The 12,941-nt window shown below is 46.6% G+C and overlaps 1 protein-coding gene across 1 annotated transcript; it reads left to right on the forward strand.

Annotated features, from left to right (window-relative positions):
- Nucleotides 1-1,105: 1,105 nt before the first annotated feature.
- Nucleotides 1,106-2,408, forward strand: LOC116982203 (zinc finger protein 664-like). The gene has a single exon (XM_033035500.1). The coding sequence runs from the start codon at nt 1,132-1,134 to the stop codon at nt 2,350-2,352; it is 1,221 nt and encodes a 406-aa protein (XP_032891391.1). The 5' UTR covers nt 1,106-1,131; the 3' UTR covers nt 2,353-2,408.
- The last annotated feature ends 10,533 nt before the right edge of the window (nt 2,409-12,941 follow it).

Here is a 12,941-nt window from a genome sequence, read left to right on the forward strand (position 1 = left end):
CCTTCTCCCTCTCTCCCCCTCTCCCTCTCCCCCTCTCCCTCCCCTCTCTCCGGGTCTCTCTCTCTCTTTCTTCCCCCTCTCCCCCTCTCTCCCTCTCCGTCTTTCCCTCTCTCTCTCCCTCCCTGCCCTAAAGAATGAGGACATCTGGGATGTCGTGGTATGGAAGCCCCTCATCTTGGGCACAGATGCGGCGTAGACGGAGGAATTAGGAGTCGGGGATGGAGTCTGCAGGAAGCAGGGGGGCAAGAAGTGTAGTGGAGATAGTTGTGGGTTTGTAGATGTCAGCCTGTGATGGAGACTGTGAGATCTAGAAAGGGGAGGGAGGTGTGGAAGATGGTCCAAGTGAATTAGAGGTCAGGATGGAAATTGGTGGTGAAGTTAATGAAGTCCATGAGTTGTGGATGGATGCAGGAGATGTCAATGTAACGGAGATAGAGGTCAGGGATAGGGCCAGTGTACGCCTGCCTGCCTGCAACAGGGATTGGTCCATGGCATCAAACTTTCATTGTTTTACTGTCAAATAATGACATGTGTTTAAAGTGACTCGTCAGAAACTATTATCACAAACAAAGCAGCAGTTGTAGTAAGGATGAGAAATGTACAGAATAGTGAAGCAGAGAATTGTGCTGAATGATGTCACTGGTGTCAGAAGCACAAAAACATTGTGGATTCACTGATTTTATACAAAACATCCTTGGAGCAACTCACGCTGAATCACTGAGCATTTACAAAGATGCAGGCAGCCCCTTTACCCTGCTGTCATCCTCAGCAACTCCCAGCTCACGATGTTATTTGACATCTGCACTTTGCTTTTCATTTGGCCATTTTAACAAACCAGTTATCACACTGGGTTAGAAGAATTGTAAATAACTTATTGACGTGTACCTTGTTCATTGGGGGATATCAAAGACAGATTCCATCTCCCTTGAGTCTTTATCTGAATCATCTGGTGATTGATAACTTCCTCCTCCCACAATCTTTCACCAGACACGCCTGTAAATTATTTCATTTAACATCTCCGAGCAGCTCCATTAACACGGAAGCATTTACTAATCTGTCTTCCAAATCAGAGCGTGGATTCTTTGCTGAAAGTGATAATTTCTGTTTCCTTCTCCAGTGGTAGATGGAGTGATGCAAGGAGACTGCCATCCCTGCCCTCACTGCACTGTTGCATTTAGCACAGTGGAGTTCCTCACAAGGCACTTAAGAAGGCATCCTGAAGCCCCCAGACCAACATCCACTGGGCAACCTTCTTCCTCCAGAGTGAACACTGATTCACAACATCAACGTGGGCAGAGGCCGTTCACCCCATCTGACGGAATTGGGAAATCAGGTGCTATTCAAGGACGAATAGTGGAGAGGCGGCATGAATGTCCTGACTGTGGGAAGTGTTTCACGCAGGTAGCGCACCTCCACGTACACCAGCGGACCCACACCGGAGAGAGGCCGTACACATGTCCTGACTGTGGGAAGTGTTTCACGCAGGCGCAGAGCCTCCACGTACACCAGCGGACCCACACCGGAGAGAGGCCGTACAAATGTCCTCACTGTGGGAAGGGCTTTGCATGGGCAGGGGACCTCGACAGACACCAGCAGACCCACACCGGAGAGAGGCCGTACAAATGTCCTGACTGTGGGAAGTGTTTCACGCAGGTAGCGCACCTCCACATACACCAGCGGACCCACACCGCAGAGAGGCCGTACAAATGTCCTCACTGTGGGAAGGGCTTTGCACAGGCAGGGTCCCTCCACAGACACCAGCGGACCCACACCGGAGAGAGGCCATACAAATGTCCTGACTGTGGGAAGGGCTTTGCAGACTCAGGGACCCTCCGGAAACACCAGCGGACCCACACCGGAGAGAGGCTGTACAAATGTCCTGACTGTGGGAAGGGCTTTGCACGGGCAGGGACCCTCCAACCACACCGGCGGACCCACACCGGAGAGAGGCCATACAAATGTCCTGACTGTGGGAAGAGCTTTGCAGACTCAGGGAACCTCCAACTACACCAGCAGACCCACACCGGAGAGAGGCCGTACAAATGTCCTGACTGTGGGAAGGGCTTTGTACTCTCAGGGAACCTCCACAGACACCAGCGGACTCACACCGGAGAGAGGCCGTACAAATGTCCTGACTGTGGGAAGAGCTTTGCACGGGCAGGGACCCTCCACAAACACCAGCGGACCCACACTGGAGAGAGGCCGTACAAATGTCCTGACTGTGGGAAGAGCTTTTCTTATCTCCGTCAGCAGAAAGCTCACACCTGCCTTGAAACGTGCCCCGTGTGCGGGAATGTGTTTAAAGACTCAGCAGCTTTCACTGTTCACCTGAGAGCCTGTGCTGGACAGTAACACAGAGAAAGGTCACCAATTTACAGTTATCATTTCCTTTATATTATTTCATTTTATATTATTCCTATTCTTATCTTTTGAATGACTTTGTGTAATTATTTATTTTATCAACAGTATTAATATTAGCCCTTGCTCAGGAGGAGGCGGAGCAACAAGCTGGAGTAGTCGCACTTTTTCCAAGCTCCCAATCTGTTAACCTTCAACTGTTATTACAGCTCAGCCGAAGTTTTAAAACTACCATAAATATTTAACACCATCGACAGCACTCCTCCACATCGTAAAGATGGCAGGCAGAAGAAAGAAAGAGGAGCAAAATATTGAAGACTCGTCGACCAGCACCATCATGGCTACGCTAGCAGCCTTGTTAACAGAGCACAAGGCATCGCTACTGGCAGAATTCAACGCAGCGTTCACCAAGCTGGAAACGAAGCTGGACAATATCCAGACCACTATTCTAGATCAACAACAGCGTCTTTCGTCATTAGAGACATTTGCCAGCCAAGACATGCGAGCTATGGAGATAATGCTAACTACGGTCATCGAAGAGAACGCCAAGTTTAAGTCTAAGCTTATCGACCTGGAAGGCAGGAGTCGCCGAAATAACGTAAGGATAGTCGGCCTCCCCGAGAACATCGAAGGCCCCCAAACAACAGCTTTTTTCTCTCAACTCCTGCTCGAGACACTTGGCGAACGCATACTGGAATCAGCCCCGGAGCTAGACCGAGCCCATCGCACGCTAGCAGCCAAACCAAGCCCTGGTGGGAAACCCAGAGCAGTTGTGGTTTGCTTCCATAGATTCCAGACCCGCGAGTTGGTGGTGCGTGAGGCTCGGAGGCAGAGGGGTAAGCTGAAGTACAAAGATATCCCGATTCACATTTTTGAAGATTACTGTCCCGAGATAGTTGAACAACGTTCTGCATATCGAGACGTCATGAAGGAGCTGTACAACCTGGGTCTCAAACCCTCCCTTCATTATCCGGCCAAGCTGTTCATCATGGCCGGGGAGGGAAAGAGGCGACGGTTAACATCTCCCGAGGATGCTCAGGCTTTCATTTCATCTTACCGTTGATGCAGACCGGGACCCATAGATGACTGACTCTGCTCGGTACGTTTACATCCGAATGGCACAGGGATCCAGTTAATCTACGGTTACATTATGGGTTACATTATGGGCTAACTTTAGCCTTGACTGCCCTTAGCAATTAGCCACTGCTAGCGCTCGGCCTTGCAGTTATATCAATGACTATGTCTTACCAACTTTTCCTTTTAATGTTTATGTGTAATCATACTTGAAAGGCTCTTCCCCTGTACATGCTATAAAATAGGGCTAAATGGACCCACATTGTGGTTCGTGATTTGATCTCTGCCTTCTTGCTTTTAGCAGCTGGCCAGCATTTGAATGGTTTGTTTACACTAATCTTAATAGCGGACTGTCTGGGGCTGATAAGAACTCATTATAGTCAAGGCTGCGTTACACCAATTAACTCTTACAGCGTTTTTGTTTAACAAAACTTAATTGATGTTCTTCTGCCCTGCGCCTTAATCCAAGAATCCAGTTTGCCACTTGTTAATCTCTCTAATGCTAACTCTTTCTTTATACCATACCAACTTTAAGTTATACTATGTTATACCAAAGGAAGCTATTCCTGTTTCACTTATACGTTGGCTTACTTATTTAGTATCACTATTTTGTTAATTTTGTTAATTTGTCTTGTTGTATTATTACTATCATCACTACTATTATTACCATTAGTGTTAGCAATGTCATTGGTAGTACAACTACCAAGGCTATTATTTTAACTTTGTATCTATTCATTTAGGTTTACTTCACTTTATTTCTATTTCTATTTCTATTTTCTATTGTCCATTTCTCAAATTATTATTATCATTGTTATCATTATTATAGTTATATTCATTTTATGTTACTTTACTGATATTGAGCGACTTTGCTGCTTTGGGATGTGGAAATATTGGGAGTTAAGATCGGACTACTCCATGCGGATGCGAGGACAACGTACCTTGGTGCAATGGGCACTCAAGGTTCGGTTGGGTCATTGGGGACCTCAGGTCCGGGGACTCAGGTTTGAAAGATGGTTAAGTGATATGTGTCACGACCGTTTGTTGTGTGTATACGTATGTATGTATTTTTTTTTGTTTTGTTTTTTTTGTTTTCCCCTTTTACCACCCACACCCCCACTCTCAGCAGCTGGCTTCGATGCGCTCTTCCATTTCAATCTGCAGTATTACAGCGCTCTGCCCACTCGTTTGGATATAGCTAAATATGGCCAACACAAACGGCACTCTTAGATTTGTCTCGTGGAACGTGAGGGGAGTGGGGGGTCCTACTAAGACTGATAAGATCTTGGCCCACTTGCAATACCTTAAGGGCGATATATTTTTTATTCAAGAGACACACCTTCGCAACAGAGAGGTAACACGGCTTAAGAGAGGCTGGATTAGCCACTTATTTCATTCAAAATTTAATTATAGGGCTAGGGGTACTGCTATCCTGATTCGTAAAAACGTTATGTTCGAACCACAGAAAATGGTGGAAGACCCTGCTGGCCGCTTTGTCATGGTCTCTGGCAAACTGCAAGACACACCTGTCATATTGGCCAGTATTTACGGTCCCAACTGGGATGACAGCTCATTTGTAACCAAATTTTTTACATCTCTCCCAAACATTGAAAATTACCACATCATTGTGGGTGGAGATTTTAATCTGGTCCAAGACCCTATACTGGACAGATCTTCGAACAAAGCCTCCACTTTAACTAAATCAGGTAGGACTTTGCATGCTTTTACCAAACAACTTGGGCTCACTGACCCATGGAGACATACATTTCCCACGACTAAATTATTTTCATTTTTTTCCCACGTGCACCGTACCTATACCCGTATAGACTTCTTCCTCTTAGATAACAGACTGCTCTCCAAAATCAAATCCAGCGAGTATCATAGTATCGTGATATCAGATCACGCTGCGACTTCCCTCGATCTTCACTTTCGTAAACGAACTAACCCCTTTAAACAGTGGAGGTTCAACTCCTCATTACTAGCAGAGGCTCACTACAAGCAATTCCTGCACTCCCAAATCACCTTATATTTTGAGCTGAATGACTCGCCGGACATAGCAAGAGGTATACTCTGGGAAGCTTCAAAAGCTTATATTAGGGGCCAACTTATCTCTTTTGTCTCCAACCTGAAAAGAGCCGAGACGTCCCAAATGGCAGACCTGTTACGAAAAATAAAGGACATTGATGATAAATACGCATCTGACCCAGACCCTAATTTTTATAAAGAACGCTTTAGGTTACAAATAGACTTTGACCTCATGTCTACCAATAAAGCCAAGTTACGACTGCTTAAATCTAGGCAACACTTTTTTGAATCTGGGGATAAAGCTGGGAAGCTTTTGGCCCATCAGGCCAGAACCGAGGCGACTTCACGGCTAATTCCAGCCATTAGATCTAGCTTAGGGGAGATTCATACCGATCCTCTTAGAATTAATGAAGCATTTGCTAAATTTTACGCTGAGCTATACACTTCCGATTGTCCTCCCACTGCAGATGACATGTTCCGTAGTATGACGTTTCCCCGAATTGACGATGAAGCCACGAAAGTCTTGGGTGGTCCCATAACTGTCACTGAGGTCCAAGCAGCCATCACATCGCTGCAAAGCGGAAAGTCGCCCGGCCCTGACGGCTTCACTGTAGAATATTACAAAGCTTTCTCTGTTCTCCTCGCACCAGTCCTGAGAGATATATACAATGAGGCGTTTTTACATCGCCGCCTACCGCCCACCTTGTCGTTGGCTACTATCTCCCTAATTCTTAAAAAGGAGAAAGATCCTCTGCTTTGTAGTAGCTATAGACCAATTTCACTCTTGAATGTGGACCTCAAAATCCTCTCTAAAGTTCTTGCGCTCCGTCTTCAACAAGTGATGCCCTTTATTATCTCATTAGATCAAACAGGGTTTATGCCAGGCCGACAGTCCTCCCACAATACTAGGCGTCTCCTTAACATCATCCATTCACCAAGTAGTGAGACCCCGGAGATAGTGGTCTCCCTCGACGCCGAAAAAGCTTTCGACAGGGTCGAGTGGAAGTACCTATACGAGGCGATGGACAGGTTTGGCCTCGGCAACAGTTTCATTCATTGGGTCAGTCTATTATACTCGTCCCCGGTGGCCTCAGTACAAACAAACGACACACTGTCGCCCCACTTCCCCCTTCGGAGAGGTACCAGGCAGGGTTGCCCGTTATCACCACTTCTGTTTGCTGTCGCGATAGAACCCTTGGCGGTCTGGTTACGCTCAGAGAAGGGCTTTAAAGGTATTACACGGTTTGACAACAATTCATAAAGTCTCATTGTATGCGGATGACCTGCTCCTGTACATCTCGAATCCAGTCAGCTCTCTCCCTGTGATTATGAATATTTTAGAACGGTTTGGGGTGTACTCTGGTTATAAACTTAACTACCAAAAAAGTGAATTATTACCGATTAACTCATTGGCTAAGCAGCTCCCTCGCTCTTTAACCTCATTCAAATGGGCGGAGGAAGGATTTCGCTACCTCGGCGTTTTTATCACAATACCTATATTTGATATGTTCCGCACAAACTTCCTGCCTCTGGTTGAGAAAGCTGAAAGAGACTTTGACCGCTGGTCAGTCTTACCGTTATCCCTCGCGGCCCGGATAAATCTGGTCAAGATGGTCGTCCTACCCAAATTCCTGTACCTTTTCCAGCATGTTCGTATATTTATCACTAAATCTTTTTTTGATAAATTAGAAAGGAGAATATCTAAATTTTTATGGGGTAGCAAACCGGCCAGAATTCGAAAGACGCTACTACAGTCTCCTAAGAGTGACGGCGGTTTGGCACTTCCTGACTTTAGGCGATACTACTGGGCTGCTAACTTGCAAAAAATCCTGTACTGGATGAATGATGATTGCGACCACCTACCGACCTGGGTACACATGGAAAAGGCGAGTTCACATCTCCCGTTGCGGTAGGCGGCGCGGCTCTCGTCAGCAGCGGCCTCTGCAGTCCGTCTGCGTTTTTATTATTTTATGTCTATGTTTTTATGTAGTTTTTGTTATTTTTTGTTGGGGTATGTGTGTGGGGGGGTGGGGGTGGTGTGGGGGGGAGGGGGTAACTTTTAAATCTCTCCCTGCACGGGAGACCCGACCTTTTCTTTGTCGGGTCTCCGTTGTCGTTGGGGCTGCAACGAGGAGCGGCCTCCAACAGGAAGACCGGGGACTCTGGTGCCGAACTCACCTCACCGTCGCGGAGCTGGCCGAGTCCAGAGCGGGTGGAGCTGTGGTGGACGCTGCTGCGGCCCGACCCCCGGAGATTCGGTGGCTGCAACTGCGGGTTTGGCGGACGGCACCGGGAGCCCGCGGGTCCCTGGAGGGTGACCGCTTTTCAGGGCTTCCGCAGCGGCGACTTCTCCCGCCCGAGTTGCGGGGTTGAAGAGCTCCTGGAGCGGGGCCTTACAGCATCGCCCCGCGCGGCTTGGAATGGCCGCGGGGCTCTGCGAGCGCGCGCCGGGGGCTCTAACACCAAGACCCGGTGCGCGACCTTGCATTACCCGACGTGGCTTAATGGCCACGGGACAATTCGCCATCGCCCGCCGGGGGCTTTGACTTTGACTCTGACATGGGGGGGGAGAGTGCAGTGGAGAGAAAAGTTTTTTGGCCTTCCATCACAGCAATGTGATGGATGTTTATGTAAATTATGTTGTGTCTTGGGTCTATTTGTTTGTAATGTATGGCTGCAGAAACGGCATTTCGTTTGGACCTCAAGGGGTCCAAATGACAATAAATTGAATTGAAAAAAAAAAAAAAAGAATTGAATCCTATACTCTCAACTCCCCCTTTCTATAACATCTGCGGGTGCAGGCCCAATTGCGTCCCTCTCGCTCAAGATATGGAGTCAATTTAGGAAAAACTTTGGTTTACAAGGCCCTTCCATCTTGACCCCACTGCTTAAAAATCACATCTTTAATCCTTCAAGTACAGACTCCGCCTTCAAAACCTGGCATAGTAATGGCATCAGTAGTATCAAAAACCTATACAAGGATGGTATTTTTTCGTCTTTTGCGGAGCTTTCGTACAACTATAGCCTCCCAAACTCCCACCTTTTTCGTTTTTTCCAGATTAGGAATTTTGTGAAGAAGATATTCCCCCATTTCCCAAATCGTCCCCCTGAAACCCTGACCGATTCCATCCTAGCTCTAGATCCCAACCGGAAGAAATGCATCTCTGTTTTGTATAACTTGTTAGGGTCGGTTATATTGAAACCTCATACCTCATTAAAAGCTGCGTGGGAGGGCGAGCTGTATATGAAACTAACAGACCAGCAATGGGACTCTGCCTTGGATTTGATCCATTCTTCCTCCATATGTGCCCGTCATGGCCTAATCCAATGCAAAGTCCTTCACAAAGTCCACTACACAAACGCAAGATTATCTAGAATATACCCCGCTGTTAAAGACACCTGCAACAGATGCAATCAATCCCCTGCCAACCATAGTCATAAGTTTTGGTCTTGCCCTAAGCTAGCAACCTTTTGGAGGAGTGCTTTCGACGTGCTAAGCAGAGCCTATGGCCAGACTATTCCTCCAAACCCACTGTCAGCTATTTTTGGTATTCCCCCCAACACCAACCTCTCTGTTGCGTTGAAGCGGGTCCTGGCTTTTACAACCCTGTTAGCCCGGAGACTGATTTTGCTTAACTGGAGACTTACCTGTCCCCCGACACATGCCCGCTGGATCAAGGAGGTGCTCTACAACTTAAAGCTTGAAAAACTTAGGTTCTCTCTCAAAGGCTCTACCAAGACATTCCTAGATACATGGAACCCTTTCCTGGAACTTGTTAACTCTCTTAACTTGTTTCCGGACTCGGAAGAGGACTGAGTGTCCTCTATCACAGCTCTGTCTTATTGCAGCTGCTATCCCCTCAACCCCTCCCCCCCCACAATTTATTTATTTATTTATTTACTATTTTTTTTCCCTTTTTTAAATTTTTTTTTTTTTTTAAATCGTATTTGTGTGGATGTGTACGTATGTGAGTGTTGTTTGTTCCCGGGTGGCGAGGGTGGGTAAGGGTTAGGGTAAGGGTTTTGAGGGTCGTTTACATACTGTTGTACAATTATGTCCTGATTATCACTGTCTGTTATCATTGTATGTATGCAAATTGCTGTTAAATTCAAAATTCAAATAAAAAGATTTAAACTATAAATCCATGTTGACTTGGACGAATCTTTTTACTGTTATCCAAATGCCCCATTATTACCTCTTTAATAATTGACTCCAGCATCTTTCCCACCACCGAAGTCAGGCTAACTGGTCTGTAATTCCCCGTTTTCTCTCTCGCTCTTTTCTTGAAAAGTGGGATAATATTAGCTATCATCCAATCCCCAGGAACTGATCATGAATCTATTGAACATTGTAAAAGGATCACCAATGCATCCACTTTTTCTAGAGCCACCTCCCTGAGGACCATGGGATGTAGACCATCAGGCCCAGGGGATTTATCATCCTTCAGTCCCATTAGCCTACCCAATACTATTTCTCGCCTAATGAACATTTCTTTCAGTTCCTCAATCCCCTTAGATCCTCTGTCCTCCAGTACATAAAAACATAGAAAATAGGTGCAGGAGGAGGCCGTCGGCCCTTCAAGCCAGCACCGCCATTCATAGAAACATAGAAAATAGGTGCAGGAGTAGGCCATTCGGCCCTTCGAACCTGCACCGCCATTCAATATGATCATGGCTGATCATCCAACTCAGTATCCTGTACCTGCCTTCTCTCCATACCCCTTGATCCCTTTAGCCACAAGGGCCACATCTAACTCCCTCTTAAATATAGCCAATGAACTGGCCTCAACTACCTTCTGTGGCAGAGAATTCCAGAGATTCACCACTCTCTGTGTGAAAAAAGTTTTCCTCATCTCGGTCCAAAAAGATTTCCCCCTTATCCTTAAACTGTGACCCCTTGTTCTGGACTTCCCCAACATCGGGAACAATCTTCCTGTATCTAGCCTGTCCAACCCCTTAAGAATTTTGTAAGTTTCTATAAGATCCTCCCTCAATCTTCTAAATTCTAGCGAGTACAAACCGAGTCTATCCAGTCTTTCTTCATATGAAAGTCGACATCCCAGGAATCAGTCTGGTGAACCTTCTCTGTACTCCCTCTATGGCAAGAATGTCCTTCCTCAGATTAGGAGACCAAAACTGTACGCAATGCTCCAGGTGTGGTCTCACCAAGACCCTGTACAACTGCGGTAGAACTTCCCTGCTCCTATACTCAAATCCTTTTGCAATGAATGCAAACATACCATTCGCTTTCTTCACTGCCTGCTGCACCTGCATGCCTACTTTAATGACTGGTGTACCATGACACCCAGGTCTCGTTGCATCTCCCCTTTTCCTAATTGGCCACCATTCAGATAACAGTCTACTTTCCTGTTTTTGCCACCAAAGTGGATAACCTCACATTTATCCACATTATACTGCATCTGCCATGCATTTGCCCATTCACCCAGCCTATCCAAGTCACCTTGCAGCCTCCTAGCATCCTCCACACAGCTAACACTGCCCCCCAGCTTCGTGTCATGCGCAAATTTGGAGATGTTGCATTCATTGTGATCATGGCTGATCATCCCCTATCAATAACCCGTGCCTGCCTTCTCCCCATATCCCTTGACTCCACTAGCCCCGAGAGCTCTATCTAACTCTCTCTAAAATCCATCCAGTGACTTGGCTTCCACTGCCCTCTGTGGCAGGGAATTCCATAAATTCACAACTCTCTGGGTGAAAAATCTTTTCCTCACCTCAGTCTTAAATGACCTCCCCTTTATTCTAAGACTGTGGCCCCTGGTTCTGGACTCACCCAACATTGGGAACATTTTTCCTGCATCTAGCTTGTCCAGTCCTTTCATAATTTGATATGTTTCTATTAGATCCCCCTCATCCTTCTAAACTCCAGTGAATACAAGCCTAGTCTTTTCAATCTTTCCTCATATGACAGTCCCGCCATCCCAGGGATCAATCTCGTGAACCTAGCCTGCATTGCTTCAATCACAAGGATGTCCATCCTCAGATTAGGAGACCAAAACTGTACACAATACTCCAGATGTGGTCTCACCAGAGCCCTATACAACTGCAGAAGAACCTCTTTACTCCTATACTGAAATCCTCTTGTTATGAAGGCCAACATTCCATTAGCTTTCTTCACTGCCTGTTGTACCTGCACGCCAACATTCAGTGACCAGTGTACAAGGACACCCAGGTCTCTCTGTACCTCCCCCTTACCTAACCTAACCCCATTGAGATAATTATCTTCCCCCTTGTTTTTGCCGCCAAAGTGGATAAGCTCACATTTATCTATATTATACTGCATCTGCCACACATCTGCTCACTCACTCAACCTGCCCAGGTCACTCTGAACCTCCTAACATCCTCTTCACAGTTCACACTGCCACCCAGCTTTGTGTCATCCGCAATCAGCCATGATCATATTGAATCGTGGGGCAGGCTCGAAGGGCCGAATGGCCTACTCCTGCACCTATTTTCTATGTTCTGTAGATAAATGTGAGGTTATCCACTTTGGCGGCAAAAATAAGGGGGCAGATTATTATCTCAATGGGGTTAGGTTAAGTAAGGGGGAGGTGCAGCGAGACCTGGGCGTCCTTGTACACCGGCCACTGAAAGTTGGCTTACAGGTACATCAGGCACAGTGTTGGTCTCCTATTGTGTACAGTTTTGGTCTCCTAATTTGAGGAAGGACAACCTTGTGATTGGGGCAGTGCAGCGTAGGTTCACGAGATTGATCCTTGGGATGGCGGGACTGTCATATAGGAAAGATTGAAAAGACTAGGCTTATTTTCATTGGAGTTTAGAAGGATGAGGGGGTATCTTATAGAAACATATAAAATTATAAAAGGACTGGTCAAGCTAGATGCAGGAAAAATGTTCCCAATGTTGGGCGAGTCTAGAACCAGGGGCCACAGTCTTGGAATAAAGGGGAAGTCATTTAAGACTGAGGTGAGAAAAAACTTTTTCACTCAGAGAGTTGTGAAATTATAGAATTCCCTGCCACTGAGGGCAGTGGAGGCCAAGTCACTGGATGGATTTAAGAGAGAGTTAGATAGAGCTCTAGGGGCAAGTGTAATCAAGGGATATGGGGAGAAGGCAGACACGGGTTATTGATAGGGGTCGATCAGCCATAATCACAATGAATGGCGGTGCTGGCTCGAAGGGCCGAATGGCCTCCTCCTGCACCCATTTTCTATGCTCCCATGTAAAATGAAACAAAAAAGCACCTCGGCACACGGTTTCAGTGTAAATTGTCCCTCGTGTGTGTAGGATAGTGTTAGTGTGTGGGGATCGCTGGTCGGCGTGGACTCGGTGGGCTGAAGGGCCTGTTTCCGTGCTGTATCTCTAAACTAAACTAAAATGGAGTCCCATCCCGAGTAGGCAGAACCTTCCCATTGAAACACATACTAGTTACTTGAATCCCAGTAGATTACGACACCACGTATCTGATCTCCTTTGATTCGTTGCTGGCCGGTCACAACTTCAAA

The sequence above is a fragment of the Amblyraja radiata genome, chromosome 16 (assembly GCF_010909765.2).
Source record: "Amblyraja radiata isolate CabotCenter1 chromosome 16, sAmbRad1.1.pri, whole genome shotgun sequence".
Classification (NCBI taxonomy): Eukaryota; Metazoa; Chordata; class Chondrichthyes; order Rajiformes; family Rajidae; genus Amblyraja; species Amblyraja radiata.